This window comes from Scyliorhinus canicula, chromosome 10 (assembly GCF_902713615.1).
Source record: "Scyliorhinus canicula chromosome 10, sScyCan1.1, whole genome shotgun sequence".
NCBI lineage: Eukaryota > Metazoa > Chordata > Chondrichthyes > Carcharhiniformes > Scyliorhinidae > Scyliorhinus > Scyliorhinus canicula.
In genome coordinates this window covers 49,709,131-49,735,685 of record NC_052155.1, presented here as the reverse complement: position 1 = coordinate 49,735,685, position 26,555 = coordinate 49,709,131, and the positions used below count along the sequence as shown (strand labels likewise).

The window sequence follows — 26,555 nt, the reverse complement described above, 5'->3', positions numbered from 1 at the left end:
CGTGATGGTGAAGGGTAGGCTGCAGGGAGAGAATGTGGTGCTGGTAAATGTATATGCCCCGAATTGGGATGACGCGGGTTTTATGAGGCGCCTGTTGGGCCTCATTCCGGGTCTGGAGGCAGGAGGCCTGATCATGGGGGGGGGACTTCAACACAGTGCTCGACCCTGGGCTGGACAGATCGAGTTCCAGGACGAATAGGAGGCCGGCAGCGGCGGAGGTGCTAAGGGGGTTCATGGAGCAGATGGGGGGGGTAGACCCTTGGAGATTTGGCAGGCCAAGGGCGAGGGAGTATTCTTTTTTCTCCCACGTCCACAGGGTGTACTCCAGAATAGACTTTTTTGTACTGAGCAGGGGGCTGATTTCGAGAGTGCAGGACACGGAGTACTCGGCCATTGCGATTTCGGACCATGCACCACACTGGGTAGAGGTAGAACTGGGGGAAGCACGGGACCAGCGCCCGCTGTGGCGCCTGGATGTGGGGCTGCTGGCGGACAATGAGGTGTGCGGAAGGGTCCGGAAGGGCATTGAGAGATATCTGGGCACGAACGACACGGGCGAGGTGAAGGTGGGGGTAGTATGGGAGGCCCTGAAAGCAGTGATCAGAGGAGAGCTGATCTCCATAAGGGCACACAGAGAAAGGAAGGAGAGGCAGGAGAGGGAGAGACTGGTGGGGGAACTTATAGAAGTGGACAGGAGATATGCGGAGACACCAGAGGAGGGGCTGTTGAGGGAGCGGCGCAGTTTACAGGCCCAGTTTGACCTACTGACCACTAGGAAGGCGGAGACGCAATGGAGAAGGGCACAGGGTGCGGTCTATGAGTACGGGGAAAAGGCGAGCAGGATGCTAGCACACCAGCTGCGCAAGCGAGATGCAGCCAGAGAGATTGGGGGAGTGAGAGAGAAGGGAGGGAACGTAGTGCAGAAGGGGCAAGAGGTGAACGGGGTCTTCAGGGATTTCTACAGGGAATTGTACCGGTCTGAGCCGCCCAGGAGGAGGGGGGGAATGGAGAACTTCCTCGATAGATTGAGGTTCCCAAAGGTCCAGGAGGAACGGGTGGAGGGGCTGGGGGCGCCGATAGAGCTGCAGGAACTAGTTAAAGGGATAGGCCAGATGCAGGCGGGGAAGGCGCCGGGGCCGGATGGGTTCCCGGTGGAATTTTATAAGAAGTATGTGGACTTGGTGGGTCCAGTGCTGGTGCGAGCCTTCAATGAGGCGCGAGAGGGGGGGGCTCTGCCCCCGACAATGTCACAGGCCCTGATCTCCTTGATCCTGAAGCGGGACAAAGACCCTGTACAGTGCGGGTCCTATAGGCCTATCTCCCTCTTGAATGTAGATGCCAAACTGTTGGCAAAGGCCCTGGCAACCAGAATAGAGGATTGTGTGCCAGGGGTAATCCATGAGGACCAGACGGGTTTCGTAAAGGGACGACAACTTAATACAAATGTCCGGAGGCTGTTGAATGTAATTATGATGCCAGCAGTGGAGGGGGAGGCTGAGATAGTGGTAGCACTGGATGCGGAGAAGGCATTCGATAGGGTGGAGTGGGAATACCTGTGGGAGACGCTGGAACGGTTTGGGTTTGGGGAGGGATTTATCAAGTGGGTGAAGCTGCTGTATTCGGCCCCGATGGCGAGTGTGGTTACAAACGGGAGGAGGTCGGAGTATTTTGGGCTCCATCGTGGTACCAGGCAGGGATGCCCCCTATCCCCCTTACTATTTGCATTAGCGATCGAACCGTTGCCGATGGCACTGAGGGGTTCAGGGGGTTGGAGAGGACTGACAAGGGGAGGGGAGGAGCATCGGGTATCACTCTATGCGGATGATTTGTTGTTGTATGTGGCGGATCCGGAAGGGGGAATGCCGGAGGTAATGGAAATACTAGCGGAGTTTGGGGACTTTTCGGGATATAAATTAAATGTGGGTAAAAGTGAGGTCTTTGTGATACACCCGGGAGATCAGGGGGAGGGAATTGGGCGGCTCCCCTTTAGGAGAGCAGTAAAGAGCTTCAGGTACTTGGGGGTGCAGGTGGCAAGGAACTGGGGGACCCTCCACAAGCTGAACTTTTCAAGGCTGGTGGAGCAGATGGAGGAGGAGTTCAAGAGGTGGGACATGGTACCGCTGTCGCTAGCAGGGAGGGTGCAGTCAGTCAAAATGACGGTCCTCCCGAGGTTCTTGTTTCTGTTCCAGTGCTTGCCCATCTTCCTCCCCAGGGCCTTCTTCAAGAAGGTAACTAGCAGCATTATGGGCTATGTGTGGGCGCATGGCACCCCTAGAGTGAGAAGGATTTTCTTGGAACGGAGTAGGGACAGTGGAAGATTAGCGCTACCCAATCTTTCCGGATACTACTGGGCGGCGAACGCATCGATGGTGCGCAAGTGGGTGATGGAGGGGGAGGGGGCAGCTTGGAAACGGATGGAGAGGGCGTCCTGCGGCAATACAAGCCTGGGGGCGCTAGTAACGGCACCATGGCCGCTCCCCCCCACAAGGTATACCACGAGTCCGGTAGTGGCGGCCACCCTTAAAATCTGGGGGCAGTGGAGGCGACACAGGGGGGAAGTGGGGGGTCTGATGGCGGCGCCACTGAGAGGGAACCACAGATTTGTCCCGGGGAACACTGGCGGGGGATTCCAGAGCTGGCACAGGGCGGGCATCAGGCAACTGAGGGACATGTTTATAGAGGGGAGGTTTGCGAGCCTGGGAGAGCTGGAGGAGAAATTTGAGCTCCCCCCGGGGAACACGTTTAGATACCTGCAGGTGAAGGCATTTGCCAGACGACAGGTGGAAGGATTCCCCTTGCTTCCCGATGGAGGGGCGAGTGATAGGGTGCTGTCAGGGGCCTGGGTCGGAGAAGGGAAGGTCTCGGACATCTACAAAATAATGCAGGAGGTGGAGGAGGTACCGATAGAGGAGCTGAAAGACAAGTGGGAAGCGGAGCTGGGAGAGCAGATAGAAGATGGGACATGGGCGGATGCCCTAGAGAGGGTCAATTCGTCGTCGTCGTGCGCAAGGTTGGGCCTCATCCAATTTAAGGTGCTGCACAGAGCCCATATGACGGGGACTAGGATGAGTCGGTTCTTCGGGGGGGAGGACAGGTGTGTTAGGTGTTCGGGAAGCCCTGCGAACCATGTACATATGTTCTGGATGTGTCCGGCACTGGAAGAGTTCTGGGAGGGGGTGGCGGGGACGGTATCGAGAGTGGTGGGAACCAGGGTCAAACCAGGGTGGGGGCTAGCGATTTTTGGGGTTGGGGTGGAGCCAGGAGTACAGGAGGCAAGGGAGGCCGGAATATTGGCCTTTGCGTCCTTGGTAGCTCGGAGAAGGATCTTGATTCAGTGGAGGGACACAAGGCCACCAAGCGTTAACACCTGGTTAAACGACATGGCAAGCTTCATCCAATTGGAAAGAATCAAATTCGCCCTGAGAGGGTCGGTACAGGGGTTCTTCCGGCGGTGGCAGCCCTTCCTTGACTTTCTGGATCAGAGATAGGAACCGGAGGCCGAAACAGCAGCAACCCGGGGAGAAAAGGGGGGGGGGGGGGAAGGGAGGGGGGGGGGGGGATAGCAACGAAGGGAGCACGTCAGCGGGGGGTCGCGGGCAAGGATTGCCCGAGGCCATCGGCAGAAAGGGAAAAACGGTTTGGTTGCTAGACTGATAGCGCGGGGGGGGGGGGGGGAGGGAGGGTGGGGGGGTGCGCGCGGGGGAGGGCGTGGGGAGGTTTTTCCGGGGGGGACTTGTGGTGTTATAATTTAAAATGTAATAGGGGTAAATGTTTGTATCGAAAAATTTCAATAAAAATTATTTAAAAAAAAAAAAGAAAGCAATGGCAGGATCAGTCAGAGTCTGCATAGATTTATGAAGGGAAAATCATGCTTGACAAATCTGTTGGAATTTTTGAAGATGTTACTAGTACAGTTGACAAGGGAGAGCCAGTCGATGTGGTAAATTTGGCCTTTCAGAAGGTGTTTGACAAAGTCCCGAATAAGAGATTATTGTGCAAAATTAAAGCGCATGGGATTGGGAGAAATTAACTGAGGTGTATAGAAACTTGGTTGGCAGAGAGGAAACAAAGAGTAGGGATTAATGGGTCCTTTTCAAATTAGCAGGCAGTAACTAGTGGGGTGCCACAGGGATCGGTGCTGGGACCGCAGCTATTCACAGTATATATAAGTGATTTGGATGAGGGATTAAAATGTAACATCTCAAAGTTGCAGATGATACCAAGTTAGGCAGGAGGGTGAATTGTGACGTAGATGCAGGGATCCTACAGCATGATCTGGACAGGTTGGGCGAGTGGGCAAATCAGTGGCAGATGCAGTATAATTTGGATAAGTGTAAGGTTATTCACTTTGGAAGCAAAAACAGGAAGGCAGATTACTACCTGAATGGTTGTAAATTGGGAGTGGGGAGTGTGCAGCAGGACCTAGGTGCCCTTGTGCACCAGTTGCTGAAGATAAGCATGCAGGTGCAGCAGGCGGTAAAGAAGGCTAATGGTATGTTGGCCTTCATTGTGAAATGTTTCGAGTATAGAAGCAGGGATGTGCTGCTGCAATTATACAGGGCCTCGGTGAGGCCACACCTGGAGTACTGTGTGCAGTGTTGGTCTCCTTCTCTGAGGAAGGATGTTCTTGCTCTCAAAGGAGTGCAACAAAGGTTTACCAGACTGATTCCAGGGACGGGGGGACTGTCATATGAGGAGCGATTGACTAGGTTGGGATTGTTCTCGCTAGAGTTCCGAAGAATGAGGGGGGATCTCATAGAGACTTATAACATTTTAACGGGTCTAGACAGGGTAGATGCAGGGAAGATGTTACCAATAATTGGTGTGTCCAGAACCAGGGATCACAGTCTGAGGATTCAGGATAAACCATTTCGGACAGATATAAGGAGATATTTCTTCACACAAAGAGTGGTGAGCCTCTGGAATTCATTACCACAGGAAGTAGTTGATGCTAAAACTTTGAACATATTCAAGAGGCGGCTAGATATAGCACTTGGGGAGAATGGGATCAAAGGCTATGGGGAGAAAGCAGGATTAGGCTATTTAATTAGAGTATCAGCCATGCTTGTGATGAATGGTGGAGCAGGCTCGAAGGGCCAAAAGGCCTCCTGCTCCTATCTTCTACGTATCTATGTATGTATCTATGATCTTTTAAATCGCCTGCCTCCATACCTGGCAGCCCCATAGCTCATCCAACTTCTTCCTGGGTCGACTGGCCCAACTCCAGGCCACACCCACCCCTATCAATGAATATCACGTCTTTTCAGGTACTTTCTTCCCAGGCAGATGGCCGAGCTGGGAATTGTTCCCGCTTTGCCTCGAGGGTGTAAATCCAGGTCACAATGTCTGAAACAACTCTATAGCTCGGTAGTCAAGATTTTGCTCCCTTGCTTTGTTTATGTACATTGTAATAGTCCTTTTGTGCATTCCCCATTTCCTTTGCCATTTCCTTTGTGCCACAATTGGCAGCCATACCTCCACCTGTCTGTGCCTCATCCTCAGGAATTCCCTCTCGAAATCTCTATGTCTATCCACCTCACTCTCTCTCTCTCTCTCTGTTAAACCTAACCCTTTGACCAAGTCTTTAGTCTTTCTTCTTTCCCACACTGTTTATTGTTCTGAGTTTTTTTCAGCTTATGCTCCTGTGAAACAGAGGGTTTTTTTAAACTATGTTAAAGGTGCTATAGAAATGCTCCTTATTCTGATTGTTGTTAAACCCCTCCCTCCTCTATGTTCCTGTTCCACAATTTCTTTCAAGTCTGAGATGGATTGAATTTTGTTCAATAAAAATATCAAGGTATATGGAGTAAAGGCTGGAAATGGAGTTTAAGTACATGGTAACCATGGTGCAATTGAGCATCAGAACATCTGACAGTGAATCTCTGTTCCTTCAGTCCAGGGACAACCCAGGGATGATGTCCCAGTTTGCCACGACCATGAAGGACCTGAAGTCCAGGCAGCATTTCAGCAATGTACTGTTCTCTGCACATGTGCGAAAGGTAAGGACAAAGAGCGAACACACCCTCATTATAACTGGAAAATATGAGCAGATGAATACTCAAAGCATGTTCATAAAGAATTCGCCCCACCTGCTATTTTAAATCTGTTAGAACATATCTCTCTGTTCAAATAATAATAATAAGCTTTATTGTCACAAGTAGGCTTACATTAACGCTGAAGTTACTGTGAAAAACCCCTCGTCGCCACATTCCGGCACCTGTTCGGGGGCACGGAGGGAGAATTCAGAATGTCAAAGTGACCTAACAGCACGTCTTTTGAGACTTGTGGGAGGAAACTGGAGCACCCAGAGGAAACCCACGCAGATACAGGGAGAACATGCAGACTCCACACAGACAGTGACCCAAGCCAGGAATTGAACCTGAATGGTTGTAAATTGGGAGTGGGGAGTGGGACCTGGGACCCTGGATCTATGAAGCATCAGTGCTACCCACTGTGCTAAATAGAGGGGCTGGTTTAGCTCACTCAGCTAAATCGCTGTCTTTTAAAGCAGACCAAGCAGGCCAGCAGCACGGTTCGATTCCCGTACCAGCCTCCCCGGACAGGCGCCAGAATGTGGCGACTAGGAGCTTTTCACAGTAACTTCATTGAAGCCTACTTGTGATAATAAGCGATTTTCATTTCATTTTTCATTTCAAATAGTCATAGAAATTACAGAATCTCTACAGTGCAGAAGGAGGCCTTTTGGCCCTTTGAGTCTGCACCGACCCTTCGAAAGAGAGCCCTACCTAGGCCCACTTCCCTGCCCTATCCCCGTAACCCTGTCTAACCTGCACATCCCTGGACACAAAGGGGAAATTTAGCATGGCCAATCCACTTAACCTGCACATCTTTGGGCTGTGGGAGAAAACCAGAGCACCACGAGGAAACACACGCAGACACAGGGAGAAAGTGCAAACTCCACACAGACAGTCACCCAAGGCCAGTATTGAACCCGGGTCCCTTGTGCTGTGAGGCAGCAGCGCCCTAGTCAAGAAAGTAATGCTGTCATAGTACCATACAGCACAGAACGAGGCCATTCAGCCCATCATGCCATTGTTGGCTTTTTGAAAGAGATATTCAGTTCACCCCACTATTTGCTGTTCCTCATTGCCCTGAATATTTTGCCTTTCCACGTATTTATTCAATTGCCTATTGAAATTTACAACAGAACCCACTTCCAACACCCTTTCAGGCAGTGATTTCCAGATCATTAAAAACTCTCTGCATAAAATGTTTCCCATCATCTCTCCGCTGGTTCTTTTGCCACCTCAGCAATGCATTGACATTCTGTTTGCTGATTCCCCTCAGCAAATGTCTCCAGACCCATATTTGTAAAACTGCCCTTCACCCCCTCCTTCTTTTATTAATTTTGGAAGTGCGATTGTTCATGGCGAAGTCACTTCCAGGTCTGGACATCTTTTATTCAAAGTTCTTCTCCAATCAACATTAACAAAATGTGTGCCGGAATTCTGTGGCCACTGGGATTATTTGTTCCCGTTGGCAACGCAACCCTGCCTACGGGTTTCCCGGCAACAGGGGTTGACTTCAATAGGAAATCCCGTTGGTAAAAATGGGTTCATACTAAAAGCGACGGGATCTCGTACAACCATATTAACACATTCTTTGGTAGACATGTGCTTGTGTGTGTCTGTGCAGTTTATAATGGTATACGTGTAGATACAAGAATTCTGTATAAATACATAGATGCTACATTAGTAATCATGTGACTGAATTTCACAAATATGTTTGTCTTTGGGCTGAATGATACGAGGCACCAACTACCTCGCCTCCCCCCACTCCAGTTAAAAGATCGGGTGGACCTTGTCAAGGTGACCTCTGACTGCCCCACATTTGCCAGCCAATTGGCGTTTGGTAGGCTGGAGGCAGGACTTGCATCCTTCTGTACCAGTAAGTCCTGCCTCAGAGATATGCTGGCCAATCAGACTCTATGATGTGGAGATGCCGGCGTTGGACTGGGGTGAGCACAGTAAGAAGTCTTACAACACCAGGTTAAAGTTCAACAGGTTTGATTCAAACATTAGCTTTCAGAGCACTGCTCCTTCCTCAGGTGAATGACGAGGGGAACACTTCAGCAGTCAAGGGCATTCAGCCTCTGATCTCTGGGTAAGTGTTCTCCAAGGCGGCCTTCAGGACACGCGACAACGCAAAATCGCCGAGCAGAAACTTATAGACAAGTTCTGCACACATGAGTACGGCCCCAACCGGGACCTTGGATTCATGTTGCATAACATTCACCCCCCACCATCTGGCCTGGGCAAAATCCTACCAACTGACCTGGCTTGAGACAATTCACACCTCTTTAACCTGGGGTTACTCCTATCTCTGGACCTGTAAAGACTTAATTAGCTGCTAATGCTCGCATTCAAAGCATCTTTAACTTTGTCTATATATATGTTTCTGGAAAATACCTCTTCATTCACCTGAGGCAGGAGCAGTGCTCCGAAAGCTAGTGATTTGAAACAAACCTGTTGGACTTTAACCTGGTGTTGTAAGACTTCATACTGCAATCAGAGACTGGCAGCTCCCTAGCACTTTGGACGTGCAGCACCAGATCATTTAAGTATGTTTGGGTGTTTCGCTGGGTGCTGAGATGGAAGGCCCTAGTGAGGACCATAAGACCATAAGACGTGGGAGCAGAAGTAGGCCAGTCGGCCCATCGAGTCTGCTCCACCATTCAATGAAAGCATGACTGATATGGTAATCCTCAACTCCACTTTCCCGCATTATCCCCATAACTCTTGATTACCCTTACTGATTATAAATCTGTCTATCTCAGCCTTGAACATAATGACCAGCCTCTACAGCTCTAAAGAATTCCACAGATCAAATGGCCACGCTGCATCTGAAAAGCAGCCCGACGTGGCACAGAGAGGCCGATAGAAGCCAGGAGACCCCACTCCCTGAATCTACTCAGCTCACAATGCCTCGCGAGATCTAACACAATTTTTGGCAAATCTGACAGCTAGTCTCACTTTAATATGCAGTTTCCCGAGGTACCTGAGGCGCTGGGATCTATCCCTTTTGCCTCAACAACCTTGGGTGACCACCGTTCTGTACTGGTCTCCACAAATGGGAACCAGTTGGAATGGCACTCGTGGGGGTCTCCCAGGGGATCAGAGGCCTACAGGTGCTTGCCCTTTGGGCAAGGTGGTTCCCGGGCACTGTTGGCTTCACCTGAGCACTGACAGTCTGGCACCCTGACAGTGACACCTGGGTGCTGTTCTGGCACTGCCAAGATGCCCAGGTGGCACTGCCTACTGGAAGGGGCACTTTCTGCACAGTGGCGATCAGGCAGGAGTGCCCTGTGCAGGCGTTGGAGGGGTGAGGGGGGCCTTGGGACCCTCCCTTAGTGCATTGGATTAGGTGGGAGTGGAAGGCTCCAGGGGTTAGAACACCATTTAAAACGGCGCCCCGATTTCTCGCTACACTGAGGAGTTCCAGCGAGCGGAGCTCCTCAGTGTAGAGAATGGGGCTATGTGCAGCCTCAACCACACGTTCCCCACTGAGACCCCCTATCGATCCCGAGTGCCGTTTAATAGCGCTGTGTTTCTTGGTGCTGTGAGCTTGGTGCGAAGGGAAAAAAGCGGCTAAAGTCGCTCGCGTTGGGACTTTGTTTCCGTTTAGTTAAATTGAGCCCGTAGAATTTGTTTCTCAGTACTGGGGAGCTCAACTCAGAGATTGGCCCGCCATTTTGAAAAGGTACCCGGATCCCTCAATGAGTTTGTGGGTTCCCTCCATCCATTGGCAATGTCACGCACCATACACATGGGCATTATCCCACATGCCCCACAAGTCAGGCCAACACAATCTGGGGTCCCTGGGGGCCTCCTATCTTCAGCCCCCCCCCCCCCACACACCCTTACAGACGACCCCTTTCCACGACCCCAACCCATCACCACCCAACCTCCCAGAGGCCCCTTCTTACCTGTACTGCACCCACCCTTCATACCCCCCACCCTGTGGTGATATGCATCACTGTAAATACACAAGGGGTTAATGTAAATACACGTAGACTAGATAGACACTAGAGGGAGCACCAGAGACATGACACACAGGCATTCAACCAATAGGCCAGTAAGATAGGACACGACCAATGGGCATTCAAGATACACACAGAGGTGACACTACCACATGGGGGCATTACACCAACCCGTATATAAGGACACAGCACACATGATCTTCCTCTTTCCAGTGGAGACACTTAGTGAGTACATAGGGTTGATTGAAACGCATCACACCCACCACATGGATTGTAGCAGACTGGTTAGTTAGTCTGAGTAGCTACAGCAGGATTAACAGGAGAGTCGAAACCAAGTAGGAGAATCGTTAACAGTTTAATAAATGTGTTGAAGCTATCTCCAAGTCTGAACCTTCCTTTGTCAGAGTGCACATCAAGGAAGCAGCTTATGCTACGTCAAGAGCATGACAAAACACACCCTTCTTTCATGGGCATGGCTCCCCTCGGGCCCTGACACTCGGCAGTGCCCCTGGCATATGGGCATCCTTGCTTTGACATAAAAAAAATTCTGGTTGTAGATACATAGGTCATAGATCATAGATCATAGAATTTACAGTGCAGAAGGAGGCCATTCGTCCCATCGAGTCTGCACCGGCTCTTTGAAAGAGCACCCTACCCAAGCCTACACTAAGGGCAATTTTGGACACTACGGGCAATTTAGCATGATCAATCCACCTAGCCTGCACATCTTTGGACTGTGGGAGGAAACCGGAGCACCCGGAGGAAACCCACATTTTTGCCACCCTGGCAGTGCTCATTCTGGCTTTGCAGTGCCACCTAGGCATCTTGGCACTGCCAAGGTGCCATCCTTGCAGTGCAAATGTACCTGCATTCCAGGGGGAGAGCCAGGGATCACCCTGCACTATCCCTGACCACCCAGGGACCTCCAATGGCCAGGGAGGCCTCCAGGGTGCCATTCCACCCTGGTCCACCCTGCGGCCTCCCTGGGGAGGCTGGTAGATCCCAGGAGGCTGGTAGTTACTGGATAAGTAGGCCTTAAGAAGGTTTAAGGCACACTTATCTAAGCACGGCTGGGTCCTGTCCATTGTGGGTGGGTTCTTGATCCCGACCCCTTGCAGGACCTGGGTGGATCCTTCCATATAAACAAACATCCTGGCTGTCGGAAAGCCCGCAGGAGGCTTCACCCAGCATTCACCCGGCAACGTGGCTGGTAGATCACGTTCATAAATGTGTAACTGTGTGAGTGTGTATATGTGTGTGTGCTCATTTAAATCACCATATGAGTGTATACATATATATGCATATTTGTGCTTCAGCGTTTTATGATTGACAATTTATTGGGATCATTCTTGTTGACCAAATCACAAGCGAAAGGTTAAAATGGGTTATTGTTCAGTGTTTCTGCAAGCTTCAGCCTGTTTAATTGCTTCCTTTCGAGCTACAATGATTACCTTTCTCACAGGCCTGTCAAACTGTTTGAAAATGATGAATGGATCAGACCATTTCACTCATTAGCAAGCACCATAAGGGGCTGTTTAAGTCAGTTAAGGAGCTATTTTAAGTCTTTGAACTGTGGATTATCTAATGTTGCTAAGCAAAAGGCAGTTTTGATTCCTTTTGCTCTGGGATAGTTTGAAAAAACAATTTGAAGTGATATCCTGGCTGTGAAGCATCTGGGCAGCAATCTGGTGAACAGGGCACGAATTAGCTCAGAGGATTCCCTGTTAACAAGTAGCCACATGGGCAGGAAGTGGCCTGAATTTTCAGTGCCCTGATTGACATATTTGAAGATAGCTAGCCTGTGGACTTCCCCCACACTGCAGACCTGTCCACCATATTATTAGAGTGGGTGAGGCATAAGACAACCAACCTGCCCTTAGGTATATCGAGGCTCTTAAGCGGCTAATCACCTGACATTTAAAGGCCTCAATCTAATTCTACGATAATGTTTTGGGGCGTGGGGGAAAGCGAGAACGAGCAACTTGGCGGCTTGGACTACGCGGGCTGAAGAAAAGGGGTATGCTGTGCCCAATGAGGGCAGTTGCTCTCCCACATCCTATCCCCCCCCCTCAAGATCATACCTCCTGCCCCGTGATTTCTCTAACCTGACTCCCTTTACCCTGCTCATGGGGTCTCACAGCCATGCCCAACCAAAATTCCAGCACTTGCCTCAAGTCTGGGAGAAATCTTCCATATAAACAAACATATGAACATAGGAATCAGGGGCAGGAGGAGGTTACTCGACCCCTCGAGGTAGCTCCACCGTTTAATGAGATCTCGGCAGATCTCGTTATAACTTCAGCCCCATAAAGGTGCAGAGCACGGAGCTAAGGGAAGGTGGAGGTGGCTTTTGCAAGGCAAAGTGACCAGATCACCTCTCTGGAAGTTGAGATGGCGTGGGTGGCCAGTGACAACAAGGCATTGAGATCCAAGGTGGGCGATTTGGAAAATTACTCCAGAAGGCAGAACTTGAGGGTTGTTGGGTTGATGGAGGGCTCGGAGGGTCCGAATCCAACAAAGTTTATGTCGCTGTTATTTTAAAAGATGGTGGGGGAGGGGAAAATGGCGTCCACTCTGGGGCAGGATCGGGCCCACAGGTCGCTGAGGCTGATGAGCCACCATGTACAATCATTGTGCGCTTTCACAGTTATCAAGAAAAGGAAAGAGTTCTGTGGTGAGACTCCAGATGGGAGGACCACGTTGTGAGGATCTACCAGGATGTTTGAGCGGTGCTGGCCAAGAGACGTACAGTATTCAACAAGGCCAAGGCCGCGTTTTATCAGAATAGGGTTTGATCTGACGTGGTTTACCCTGCATGCCTCCCACTGACTTATAAATCGAAAGATTATTACTTTGAGACTGTGGAAGAGGCAGAGGCGTTTGTGCAGAAACATTGGTTGGGATTGAGATAACGGTGAATTATATTGGTTGAGAGATGTCTGCCTGGGGGTCAGTGTGAATTTTGGGATTTGTTGGGGTGTTTACTGGGCGTTTTGAGTTTCGTACTTGGATTTTTAATGTGGGTTTTGTGGGCTGCTCTTGTTTATTTCTTTTATCTTGGAATGATTAAAGTTGGGTTTGGGCAGGGGGCTGGGTGGCATTATTTTTTTTTTGTTATGTTTATTGCTCTGTGTGGAGGGCTGTCCTGCTAGCTATATATTTAGTTAATGGGAGTGGGGGGATGGGGGTATCTGCAGCTCATACTGTTGTGGGGGGAGGGAGGTTTAAGCATGAATTTAGGATTTTTATTTTCATTTTGGGGTTGGGAGGGAGTGGAGGATAATGGGAATCTTTGTTTACCTTGTTGTTTGCTGGATTGTTTGGGTGTGGTATTATGGGCAGCACGGTAGCAATGGGCAGCACGGTAGAACAGTTGTTTCACAGCTCCAGGCTCCCAGGTTCAATTCCCCGTTGGGTCACCGTCTGTGCAGAGCCAGCACGTTCTCCTCGTGTCTGTGTAGGTTTCCTCCGGGTGCTCCGGTTTCCTCCCACAGTCCAAAGATGTGCAGGTTAGGTGGATTGGCCAGGCTAAATTGCCCTTAGTGTCCAAAAAAAGGTTAAGTGGGGGTTACTGGATTACGGGGATAGGGTAGACACATGGGCTTCAGTAGGGTGCTCTTTGTAAGAGCCGGTGGCGACTCGATGGGTCGAATGGCCTCCTTCTGCACTGTAAATTCTATGAATCAATGATGATTAATGGGGCTGGGGTGGGGTTAGTTCTCCAGCGGTGGCTGTAAACTTTATTTTTTTTCTGTTTTGGTGGGGCATTTGGTGGCCACCTTGGGTGGGCCTAGTGTTGGCTCACTTTCAGTGGTTGTTGGACTGCCCCACAGGGTGGGAATTGCTGACTCTGGGTCGGGGGGGAGGGTTAGACGACCCTCTATTCGGCTGGTTATGTGGAAATAAGGGGGTTAAACTACCCGGTAAAAATATCTAGGGTGTTTGCGTACCTTAGGAGTTTGAAGGCTGAAGTGGTGCAGTTGCGGATTAAAGATCAAACAAGGCTTTGGAAGGGTTGGGTAGGGCAAGTATTTAATTTGCGATTTATCAGTAGGGCCCGGGGAGCTGCGATTTTGACTAACAAGAACATATATATTTTGTTGACTATGATTTTGTTAGATTCAAAAGAGGCGTGTGTACTGGTTAGTGGGTCATTGACTTGGCTGGTATCCGGGTGGTCTTAGTTCATTTATGTGCACAAATTGGGATTAAACAGCTTTTGTCAACAAGTTGCTGGCTTCGATTCCCAATATGGACTTGCACCACCTAATTCTGGGAGGGGACTTTAACAGTGTACTGGACGCTGAGCTTGATAGATCGAGGCCTAAGTCTTTGAAACCTTCAGGGGTGGCAAAGGCACTCTTGGCCTTTATGGAGCACATGGGGAAGCAGACCTGTGGAGATGTTTACATCCAAATGAGAAAGATTTTTCTTTTTTCTCATGTCTTTCTCAGGTGCATCAGGTCTACTGTCGGATCGACTTTTTTATGGTGGGTAGGCCTCTGCTTCCTGGAGTGGTGGGGGCAGAGTATTCGGCAATAATGATTTCAGATCCTGCTCCACATTTTGTGGATTTGATATCGGTGTCAGTTGCCTGTTAGCGCACCAGCTGAGGCAGCAGGCAGCTTCTTGGGAAATAATACAGGTGAGGGACTCGAGTAACAGGTTGGTCTCCATCCCAGGTAAGGTCAGTGAGACTTTTCAGGCTTTTTATCGTAGCCTTTATAAGTCAGAGCCCCTGGAGGATGGGTTGTCTATGATAGAATCTTTGGAGAGTTTGTCTATCACAGTTGTAGAATTAGAAAGAAGGGGAGAGTTGGAGATGCCGTTGAGCCTGGAGGAGCTCATGAAAAGCATGGGTTTGATGCAGTCCAGTATGGAGTCAGGCCCAGACTGGTTCCCAATCAAATTTTTGTCAAAGATGTTTACCGTTTCCATGTCCTGGAGAACATTGTCGGCCACAATGATGCAGACGTCGATTTTCTTGATTTTCCTAGAAGTGACTTCTTGCCTTTATTATTTATCACCTCAACCAAAACCTCTTCTACATCCTGATTTTCTGAACTTGGGTCATCCCTCTACAATGTGCTAAACCTATCATTAATTAACAGAGCCACCCCTCCACCTTTTCCTAGCTTCCTGAATGTCACATAACCTTCGATATTCAGGTCCCACTCTATGTTATCCTGAGGCAATGTCTCTGTAATGGCTATCAAATTATATAATAATCTTTATAATCTTTATTATTATCACAAGTAGGCTTACATTAACAAAATATAAGTAACTGTGAAAAGCCCCCAGTTGCCACACTCTGGAGCCTGTTCACGTCTTTCAAGACTCGTGGGAGGAAACCAGAGCACCTGGAGGAAACCCACGCAGACACGGGGAGAACGTGTAGACTCCGCACAGACAGTGACCTAAGCAGGAATCGAACCTGGGACCCTGGCACTGTGGAGCAACAGTGCTAGCCACTGTGCTACCGTGCCGCCCATACTTATTGGTCAAGATGTAGCGGCCGCATGCGCCCGAACAGCATCGTGGTATGGCCAGGAATGGTCGGGAGATCCCTCTTCCGGGATCTACCCAACTCACCTCGCCTCGCAAGATCTACAATGATTTGTGGGCAGGATCATTTTCTGCCAAATCTGCATATTTGAGTGAGACATGCATTCCGATATGCATTTTGGAAATCTAGCCAAGACATGGGCCAGGATTATCCCTTCTGGGGACTAAGTCCCCGCGCCGACGGGAGAACCAGCGCCAACCACTCCAACGTCAACAGCCCCCGAAAGTGCGGACTTCTCCGCACGTTCGGGGCTAGGTGGACGCCGGAGGGGTTGGCACCGCTCCAGCCGGCGCCAAAGGGACGATGCAATTCGCGCATGCATCGAATGGCCGGCGTGATCTCGCGCATGCGCGGAACTGCTGCCGTGATTACGCACATGCGCAGACCGGCCTGCGTATTTTGCCGCATGCATGGGGGGGGGTTCTCTTCTCCGCGCCGGCCATGGCGGAGCCCGACAGGCACCGGTATGGAAGAAAGAAGGCCCCCCCATGGAACCAGCCCGTCCGCAGATCAGTGGACCCCGATCGCGGGCTAGGCCATCGTGGGGGCCCCCACAGGTCGGATTCCCGCGTCCCCCAAGGACCGCCCCCGCCGGTACATGAGTTGACGTCCCAATCTCTGACGCCTCTGATGTGACCCCCGACCCCCCCTCAAACCCCAACGCAGTATGGGAGGGTCCCCAGGCTCTCCCCTCACCCTCCAACACATACACAGGACATCCCCAGTCTGATAGCCAGAGTGCTAAAAATGTCAATACCAGACTGGCACACAGGTGGCACAGCCAGGGTGCCAGGTTGGTGGTGTCACAGTGCACAGGTGGAACTAGCAGCACCAAGGTGCTACCCTGCCAAAAGGGCATGTGCCTGAGGGCCCACAATCCCCCACGATGGCCTAGCCCGCGATCGGGGTCCACTGATCTGCGGACGGGCTGGTTCCATGGGGGGGCCTTCTTTCTTCCATACCGGTGCCTGTCGGGCTCCGCCATGGCCGGCGCGGAGAAGAGAACCCCCCCCCATGCATGCGGCAAAATACGCAGGCCGGTCTGCGCATGTGGAGACTCCCCACTGCCGTTCCGTCTGGTCCCCGCTTGTGGAGACCAATACTGAACGGCACTCACCCAAGGTCTCTGAGATGAAGGAGATAGACCCCACGCCTCGGGTATCTCGAGAATCTGCACATTAAAGTGAGACTGGCTGTCTCATTTTAATATGCAGATTTGCCAAAAGCGATCCTGCCCCATTACAATGTCTTACGACATCGCAATAGATCTTGTGAAGCTTTCGAGCCGGGTATATCCCGGGAATGAGGTCTCCTAGTTTCTATCGGCCATGCTTTGGAGTGGCGAGCTGCTTTTCGGGCGCAGTGTGGCCATAACAGTATGTCCAAAACTTTGGATCACGCCCAGAGTCTTTAGTTTTGAAATATTATTATTTTTGTAGTGTCTAGCCTTATCTGTTGATTTACCCTTAGATTTGTACTCCCTGTCTTCTTATCAAGGTCTGTTTATAATTTCTTTGGTTTACCATATCTTCTTAAATTTGAGCCTTGCACTTACTATATAGTTCAAAACTCTCTCCACTTCCCTAGTTATGCAGCTGGCTAGACCATTAGTCCCAGCATGGCTCAGGTGCAGACTGTCCTAATAGTACAGATCCCACTTTCCCCAGTACTGGTACCAGTTCACCACAAACTGGACCCATGTCTTTGAGCCATGCATTTATTTCTCTAATCCTATTTGTCCTCTGCCAATTTGCAAGTGGTTCAAGTAATAATCCAGACATTATAACCTTCGAAGCTCTGCTTCTTAATTTGACACCTAACTCGTCATTCTGACTATGCAGAACCGGGCAGAATTCTCCGAACCCCCGCAAGGTCGGGGAATTGCCCGGGGCCTTTGTAAATCCCATGCCCACCGTGGCCGGAATTCTCCGCCACCCGGGAATCGTCGGGGGCGGGAATTGCGCCCCACCGTTCGGCAGGCCCCCCGCGCCAATCGGCGGGCCCCCCACGGCGATTCTCCGGCCCGCAATGGGCCGAAGTCCCACCGCTGTAAGGCCTCTCCCGCCAACGTGGTTTAAACCACCTCTGAAATTAAATGAAAATCGCTTATTGTCAAGAATAGGCTTCAATTAAGTTACTGTGAAAAGCCCCTAGTCGCCACATTCCGGCACCTGTTCGGGAAGGCTGTTACGGGAATCGAACCGTGCAGCTGGCCTGCCTTGGTCTGCGTTCAAAGTCAGCAATTTAGCCCAGTGTGCTAAACAGACCCGCTAAACTGTGAAAAGCCCCTAGTCGCCACATTCCGGCGCCTGTTCAGGAAGGCTGTGCCGGCGGGAGCAGGCGGTGCGAGCGGGCCCCAGGTTCCTGGGGGGGGCACGGGGGGAACAGACCCCAGGGGGTGCCCCCACGGTGGCCTGGCCCACGATCGGGGCCCACCGATCGGCGGGCGGGCCAGTGCCGTGGGGGCATTCTTTTTCTTCAGCCGCCACCACGGCGTCCACCATGGCGGAAGCGAAAGAGACCCACCCTACCGCGCATGCGCCGTGATGACGTCAGCGGCCACTGACGCTCCTGCGCATGCGCGCCCTCACGCTGGCGGGCGAAGGCCTTTCGGCCAGCCGTTCGCGCCGGCTGGCAGGGAGCCAAAGGCCGCTTGTGCCATTCGGCGGGGCGCCAACCCCTCCGGCGCGGGCTTAGCCCCTAAAGGTGTGGAGAATTCTTCACCTTTGGGGAGGCCCAACGCCCACTCCGCTATGGCGGGACCCCCCGCCCCGCCGGGTAGGGGAGAATACCGCTTGCTCATCCTCCCTATGTCATTGGTACCAACATGGACCATGACCACTGGATCCTTTCCCTCCGACTGCAGGTTTCTCTCCGTCCCTGTGCAAATGTCCGAAACCCTGACACTGGGTATGTACAGAATTTACCTGTTCAATATTCAGTAAATTTGTTCATTGGTTTATACCCTGAAATAGCGTAGTTATTTATTTACCTACTTAGCTCAAAGAAATCATGTGATATATTTCAAAAAAGCAAACTTATGAATTTCCACTATGGTATTATGTTATGTTCCTTGTATTGTTCTCCAAGATAGCCAAAGTCTTAGGACGCAATTCTCTCCCCCCCCCCACCCCCCACGCCGGGTGGGAGAATCGCGGGGGCGAGAATAGGGGGCGAGGAGCGGCCTCCGACGCCGGAGTCAAACACTCCGGTTTTCACTCTGGCGTCGGCACTTAGGGCGCGATTCTCCGCTCCCCACGCCGGGTGGGAGAATCGCGGGAGGGCCGCTCTGGCCCTCCACCGCCCCGCAAGATCAAGCCGCCATGTCTTGCGGGGCAGCGGAGGGGAAGACGGCAACCGCGGGAGTCCCGCAAGAAATATCGGAGTGATCTTGCGGGGTGGCGGAGGAAAGGAGTGCATCTTTCAGAGAGGCCGGCCCACCGATCGGTGTGCACCGATCGAGCGGCAGACCCCTTTTGAGTGCTCCCCCGTTGCTCGATTCCCCCTCCCCCCCTCCAGAGGCCGCCCTCCCTCCAGAGGCCATCACTTAGGCGCCGCCGGCCGCGTCATTCTCGGCGCGATGACGTCATCCGCGCATGCGCGGGTTGGAGCCGTCCAACCCGCGCATGCGCGGCTGACATCACCGTGCGTGTCAGCCGCCGTGAGTCTTGGCAGCCGGATTTAGCGAACGTTCGCTAAGCCCACGCTGCCGTTCTTCCCGGGGCCGCAATGCTAGCACCGACCGGGGGGGGGGTGAATCGGGTCACGGGAGGGGGCGCGGAGGCTGCCGTGAAACACGGCCGGTTTCACGGCAGCCTTTACGACTCTCCGCATTTGCGGAGAATCGCGCCCTTAGTCTCTCATTGGGAGAATCCCGCTCTTAGTGTTTACGAAGAACATAAAGCTATATGCTTAAACCAAAGCTAATTTATTTTACACTACTTGAAATGGTTTGCACACTCTACTGAGTAACAGCTAACAAAATAATTTAATCTATGTTACAGTAATTAATTATCTCTCTCTAATACAACCTACACTCTAACTAAACCTCACACTATCCTTCTTCATCAACTTCTCCAACAGCTTCTCCCAGAATGCTTAGAGACGCAGCCTTTTATAAGACAACCCAGTCACGCCATCTAGTGTTGATATACATGAACATCATCTTGTTAACCCTTTACTTCCCTTAGATTATACCTATCATAACACAAACCTCAGTGACAAGGGCTCTCTATTTGACTCCTAAGTCTCATTTCAAATGTCTGGATATCAGAAAAGTAAAGCTGTAATGTAATATCTGGGAGGACATAAAGCTTGTGGGAGTGGGTGATGAAAATGAACTGAAGAAAAATTTGAGCATTTTACCCTGTCCCATTAGTGTGTAGGTGCGTGTGTGTACTTTTATCAATTGTTTGTTTGCTAGTTTGTCTAAAATATTTGTAGATCCCGTGGCAGAAATGTTGATTTGTTTTTTACTTTCTCAATTTAGATCAATAGATTTAACAAGTCTGAGGATCGAGCTATTCTCATCACCGACCAACACCTATACAAATTGGAGCCAGCCAAACGCTACAAGAACATGAAGGCACTGCCACTCAGCAACGTGAGTATCCAGCCATGCATCATAGCACACATGTGAGCAACAGCTGGAGACAGCTTACTTCCTGATAGATAGGAAAGAATATCACCATTGAGCACCCCCTTGAAAGATGGGACCTCACCTTCAAAAACCCTCTAAAGGGAGAAGGCCAAAATAGTCTATAGATTTCATTCTTCACAGTTAAACTCTGGATCTGCCCACCTCTTGCACTGACTGCACACAGTTGGTGGGACTGGTTGAGAATGCAGAATGATTCGGGTGATACCTCAACCAAAGCCTGTCTGTTGTGATTCCGGGCAGATTTGTAAATGAGCAAGCAGCATGCCTGCCTTTTTCAATGTGAAACACATATATGCCTCCTTTTGTCCTTGTGTTTGTTACATATCACAAGCCCCTCTTGCACAACTACAGCGGCTGGTCAAGCAGCTGATTGACTGAAATGCCGGCACATGGGTAAAGAAAAAAAATCACAGGTTTGGGGAATTGTGCAACCAGCTCTGTCAGCTGTGGACCTCTGTGAGGATCAGCAATCCAGCAATTTTATCTAAAATGTCCTGACTAAAAACATGATGTTGTACTGAGATGTTTCTGCTTGGACACTCCAGACACTAAGGTCACCCATGACATGAACTAGAGGCCGTTCTGACACCTCCATTTGTTCCTTTAGGTGACTGGAGTCAGTGTCACCGACGGCATGGATCAATTGATCATCTTTCACACCAAGACAAATGATGACCTCGTGGTTTGCCTGGACAAGATGCAGCATGGGAATGATAATAGGATCGGAGAGGTTGTTGGTGTCTTGGTGCATCAGTTCAACAAGTGAGTGACGCACACAACAGTATATTGTCAAATAAATGTAAACACAATCCGACTAAAGAAATTCACACGTTCATGGATTTCTGTGACAACCACCTTGGGGGTAGACTATATGCTGCATGTTCAGCTGAAATACTGAACACCTTAACACTGTCAACATAACAGAGAAATTAGTTGTGTTTAATTACATGGAAGAACCATAGCTCATAATGTAAGACACTTCCAGACTGAGAAGGTGACAAAAAACGAGGTAAATACAGTCTTAATGATATTAAAGTTGATATTAAAGTTGAAGAAAAGCTATCCCAAGGAAGCTATAGTTCCACAGTTTTGTGATTGCGATATTACAAACTAGGGTCAAATGAAGGTGTTTTGTGCATTCGATCTCCCCCTTCAAGAATACTAGGCCTTCTGGACTGAGGGATCTGTTTGACATACCAACCATACTTTCTCCCCATGACATCATCAGCTGCTTCTTAAAGTTGTGTTTTGGCCTCAGGCATTGGTCCTGGTAATCCAGCGCACTGGTTTGTTTCCACCTGTGTAAAAATTAATGATATGCATTTGCGATGCACAACCACCATTCAAGGGCATTTAGGGACATGCAATAAATGCTGGCTTAGTCCACATTGACACTAAATAGTCAATCACACTCCAAGACCATAAGTTGTTTTTTGTGGGAAATGTAATGGTCACACTGGTGCAATAGATTCTTTAAGATGAGTTTTGGGATGCCAACTCTTGCCAAGTTTGGAAAGACTGAATCTGAAATTTGGCAACTTGAGTTGGTATAGGGATAGCAGAGATCCCTATCTCTGGTAGGGATAGCGGAATTGGGGATAGAATCTGGGTCTGATAGTGGGACAGTTTCTGATAGCTGGGATGACAAGGGATGGGTTAGAGCAATGGAGGTGAGGATGGGACAGCACAAGGTGGGATTCTATGTGTCTATGAGTAAGAACCAAGTGATGGGGTAATGCAGCTCGAGGTGGAACAGTGGAATTAGGTCCTGGAACAGCAACAGCAAGAAATACAACAGTGCCAGGGCAGGAAAGGATTGTCGCTCGTAAATTTAAACTAAACTTCTGATATAAATTGTCAGCGTTAAAAAGAATTCTGAAAAGAGGGAGGTAGACAATTGTTGATTGGATTTCATTCTCATAACAAATGCTCCACTTCATAAAGTACAGAATAAGTTACAAAAAAGATACATTGTTATAACCCACACAAGACCTACGGGGATGGACCAATTGGCCTCTTCCTGAGCCTCGTTGAATACGAGTTTCCGCACTGAGGGGCGGGGGCCCATCAGCAAAGTAAATGGACTCTAGCTTAATAGCCAGCCCAGATGAGGGCCGAGCATGGATTGTGCCGGCAGGGACCTGAAGCATAATGTGCATATAGTTTACTTTATAATAAAATTGTTTTCTTTACGTCTCTCCGTTGGACTCCTCTGTGGCCACTAAATACACTTTGACTGGCATTCTCCGATTCGGGTTCGCCCCACCACTGCCGCCAACTAGAACGGAGAATTTGGCGCTCAGCCAAAACCCCATTCACTGTAGCGGGAATCCTGCTGAACGGATGGAGAACTCCGGCCTTTAGTTCAAAAAACCAGGCCAGGTAATCTGTTTTAGAACTACGGCCAGAAGGGATTGTTCGCTGGGGTATTTTTTTAAATAATATTTTATTATGGTATTTGAAAATTTTTATAATAGTAACATAAACAAAGACATCCACATGGTAAAATAAACATTTCCCTCCCCACAGCCGAATCTTCATGCACCTCAACCATATAACAACAATCCCCCCCCCCCCTCCCCCCTTTGGAATACTGCATCTGAAAGTCGAGAAAGTCGACAAACGGCTGCCACCTCCGGGAGAACCCTAACATTGACCCTCTTAAGGCAAACTTTATTTTCTCGAGACTGAGAACCCCAGCCATGTCACTAACCCAGGTCTCTACACTCGGGGGCTTTGAGTCCCTCCACATTAACCAGATCCGTCTCCGGGCTACCAGGGAGGCAAAGGCCAAGACGTTGGCCTCTTTCGCCCCCTGAACTCCCGGATCTTCCGACACTCCAAAGATTGCTACCTCCGGACTCGGCACCACCCGTGTTTTTAGCACCGTGGACATTGCCTTCGCAAAATCTTGCCAAAACCCTCTAATCTTCGGGCATACCCAAAACATGTGGACATGATTTGCTGGGCTTCTCACACACTTCGCACACCTATCCTCTACCCTGAAAAACTTGCTCATCCCAGCCACTGTCATGTGTGCCTGGTGGACTACCTTAAATTGTATCAGGCTAAGCCTGGCACATGATGAGGAGGTATTAACCCTGCTTAGGGCATCCGCCCATAGCCCCGCCTCTATCTCTCCTCCTAGCTCTTCCTCCCACTTGCCCTAAAGCTCCTCCACCGGAGTTTCCTCCGCCTCCAAAAGCTCCTAGTAAATATCCGACACCTTCCCCTCCCCCACCAAGGTCGTGGAAATTACTCCATCCTGCATCCCCCGTGGCGGCAGCAGCGGAAAGGCCAGCACCTGTTTTTTCAGGAAGTCTCGCACCTGCAAATACCTAAAATCATTCCCTGCTTGCAATTTAAATTTATCCTCCACAGCTTTCAAGCTGGGAATGCTCCCGTCTATAAATAGATCCCCCATCCTTCGAATTCCTGCCCTCTGCCAACTCCGGAACCCGCCATCTAGCCTACCTCATACAAACCTGTGGTTATTATAAATCGGTGTACAAATCGATGCTCCCCCCACTCTCTTATATCTCCTCCATTGCCCCCAGATCCTCAGAGCCGCCACTACCACCGGACTTGTGGAGTATCGGGCTGGCGAGAATGGCAGAGGTGCCGTTACCAATGCTTCCAGACTGGTGTCTTTACAGGACGCTGCCTCCATCTGCTCCCATGCCGACCCCTCCCCCACTACCCACGTCCTAATCATGGCTATATTAGCCGCCCAGTAGTAATTGCAGAAGTTCGGCAGCGCCATCCCACCCTCCCCCCGACTGCACTCCAGCAACACTTTCTTCACTCGCGGGGTTTTATTCGCCCACACAAAGCCCAAAATAATCTTATTTACCTGCTTAAAAAAGGCCTTAGGGATAAGAACATAAGAACATAAGAACTAGGAGCAGGAGTAGGCCATCTGGCCCCTCGAGCCTACTCCACCATTCAACGAGATCATGGCTGATCTTTTGTGGACTCAGCTCCACTTTCCGGCCCGAACACCATAACCCTTAATCCCTTTATTCTTCAAAAAAACTATCTATCTTTACCGTAAAAACATTTAATGAAGGAGCCTCAACTGCTTCACTGGACACGGAATTCCATAGATTCACAACCCTTTGGGTGAAGAAGTTCCTCCTAAACTCAGTCCTAAATCTACTTCCCCTTATTTTGAGGCTATGCTCCCTAGTTCTGCTTTCACCCGCCAGTGGAAATAACCTGCCCGCACCTATCCTATCTATTCCCTTCATAATTTTATATGTTTCTATAAGATCCCCCCTCATCCTTCTAAATTCCAACGAGTACAGTCCCTGTCTACTCAACCTCTCCTCGTAATGCAACCCCTTCAGCTCTGGGATTAACCTAGTGAATCTCCTCTGCACACCCTCCAGTGCCATTATGTCCTTTCTCAAGTAAGGAGACCAAAACTGAACACAATACTCCAGGTGTGGCCTCGCTAGCACCTTATACAATTGCAACATAACCTCCCTAGTCTTAAACTCCATCCCTCTAGCAATGAAGGACACAATTCCATTTGCCTTCTTAATCACCTGTTGCACCTGTAAACCAACTTTCTGTGACTCATGCACTAGCACACCCAGGTCTCTCTGCACAGCAGCATGCTTTAATATTTTACCGTTTAAATAATAATCCCGTTTGCTCTTAATACTACCAAAATGGATAACCTCACATTTGTCAACATTGTATTCCATCTGCCAGACCCTAGCCCATTCACTTAACCTATCCAAATCCCTCTGCAGACTTCCAGTATCCTCTGCACTTTTCGCTTTACCACTCATCTTAGTGTCATCTGCAAACTTGGACACATTGCCCTTGGTCCCCAACTCCAAATCATCTATGTAAATTGTGAACAATTGTGGGCCCAACACGGATCCCTGAGGGACACCACTAGCTACTGATTGCCAACCAGAGAAACACCCATTAATCCCCACTCTTTGCTTTCTATTAATTAACCAATCCTCTATCCATGCTACTACTTTACCCTTACTGCCATGCATCTTTATCTTATGCAGCAACCTTTTGTGTGGCACCTTGTCAAAGGCTTTCTGGAAATCCAGATATACCACATCCATTGGCTCCCCGTTATCTACTGCACTGGTAATGTCCTCAAAAAATTCCACTAAATTAGTTAGGCACAACCTGATCTTTATGAACCCATGCTGCGTCTGTCCAATGGGACAATTTCCATCCAGATGCCTCGCTATTTCTTCCTTGATGATAGATTCCAGCATCTTTCCTACTACCGAAGTTAAGCTCACTGGCCTATAATTTTCCTCTCTCTGCCTACCTCCTTTTTTAAACAGTGGTGTCACGTTTGCTAATTTCCAATCCACCGGGACCACCTCCGAGTCTAGTGAATTTTGGTAAATCATCACTAGTGCATCTGCAATTTCCCTAGCCATCTCTTTTAGCACTCTGGGGTGCATTCCATCAGGGCCAGGAGACTTGTCTACCTTTAGCCCCATTAGCTTGCCCATCACTACCTCCTTAGTGATAACAATCCTCTCAAGGTCCTCACCTGTCATAGCCTCATTTCTATCAGTCACTGGCATGTTATTTGTGTCTTCCACTGTGAAGACCGACCCAAAAAACCTGTTCAGTTCCTCAGCTATTTCCTCATCTCCCATTATTAAAACTCCCTTCTCATCCTCTAAAGGACCAATATTTACCTTAGCCACTCTTTTTTGTTTGATATATTTGTAAAAAATTTTACTGTCTGTTTTTATATTCTGAGCAAGTTTACTCTCATACTCTATCTTACTCTTCTTTATAGCTTTTTCAGTAGCTTTCTGTTGCCCCCTAAAGATTACCCAGTCCTCTAGTCTCCCACCAATCTTTGCCACTTTGTATGCTTTTTCCTTCAATTTGATACTCTCCCTTATTGGGGCAGCACGGTAGCATAGTGGTTAGCATCAATGCTTCACAGCTCCAGGGTCCCAGGTTCGGTTCCCGGCTGGGTCACTGTCTGTGCGGAGTCTGCACGTCCTCCCCGTGTGTGCGTGGGTTTCCTCCGGGTGCTCCGGTTTCCTCCCACAGTCCAAAGATGTGCGGGTTAGGTGGATTGGCCATGCTAAATTGCCCGTAGTGTCCTAAAAAGTAAGGTTAAGGGGGAGTTGTTGGGTTACGGGTATCGGGTGGATATGTGAGTTTGAGTAGGGTGATCATTGCTCGGCACAACATTGAGGGCCGAAGGGCCTGTTCTGTGCTGTACTGTTCTAAAATTTCCTTAGATATCCACGGTCGATTTTCCCTCTTTCTACCGTCCTTCCTTTTTGTTGGTATAAACCTTTGCTGAGCACTGTGAAAAA

General features: G+C 49.7%; 1 protein-coding gene across 1 annotated transcript in view; it reads left to right on the top strand.

Annotated features, from left to right (window-relative positions):
- Positions 1–26,555, top strand: part of LOC119972345 (unconventional myosin-Id-like) — a 218,448-nt gene that overhangs the window by 147,537 nt on the left and 44,356 nt on the right. Inside the window, exons 19-21 of the mRNA XM_038808882.1 lie at positions 5,895–5,999; positions 20,056–20,169; positions 20,834–20,988. Coding sequence (XP_038664810.1) covers positions 5,895–5,999; positions 20,056–20,169; positions 20,834–20,988 — 374 coding nt within the window. The remainder of the gene's footprint in view (positions 1–5,894; positions 6,000–20,055; positions 20,170–20,833; positions 20,989–26,555) is intronic.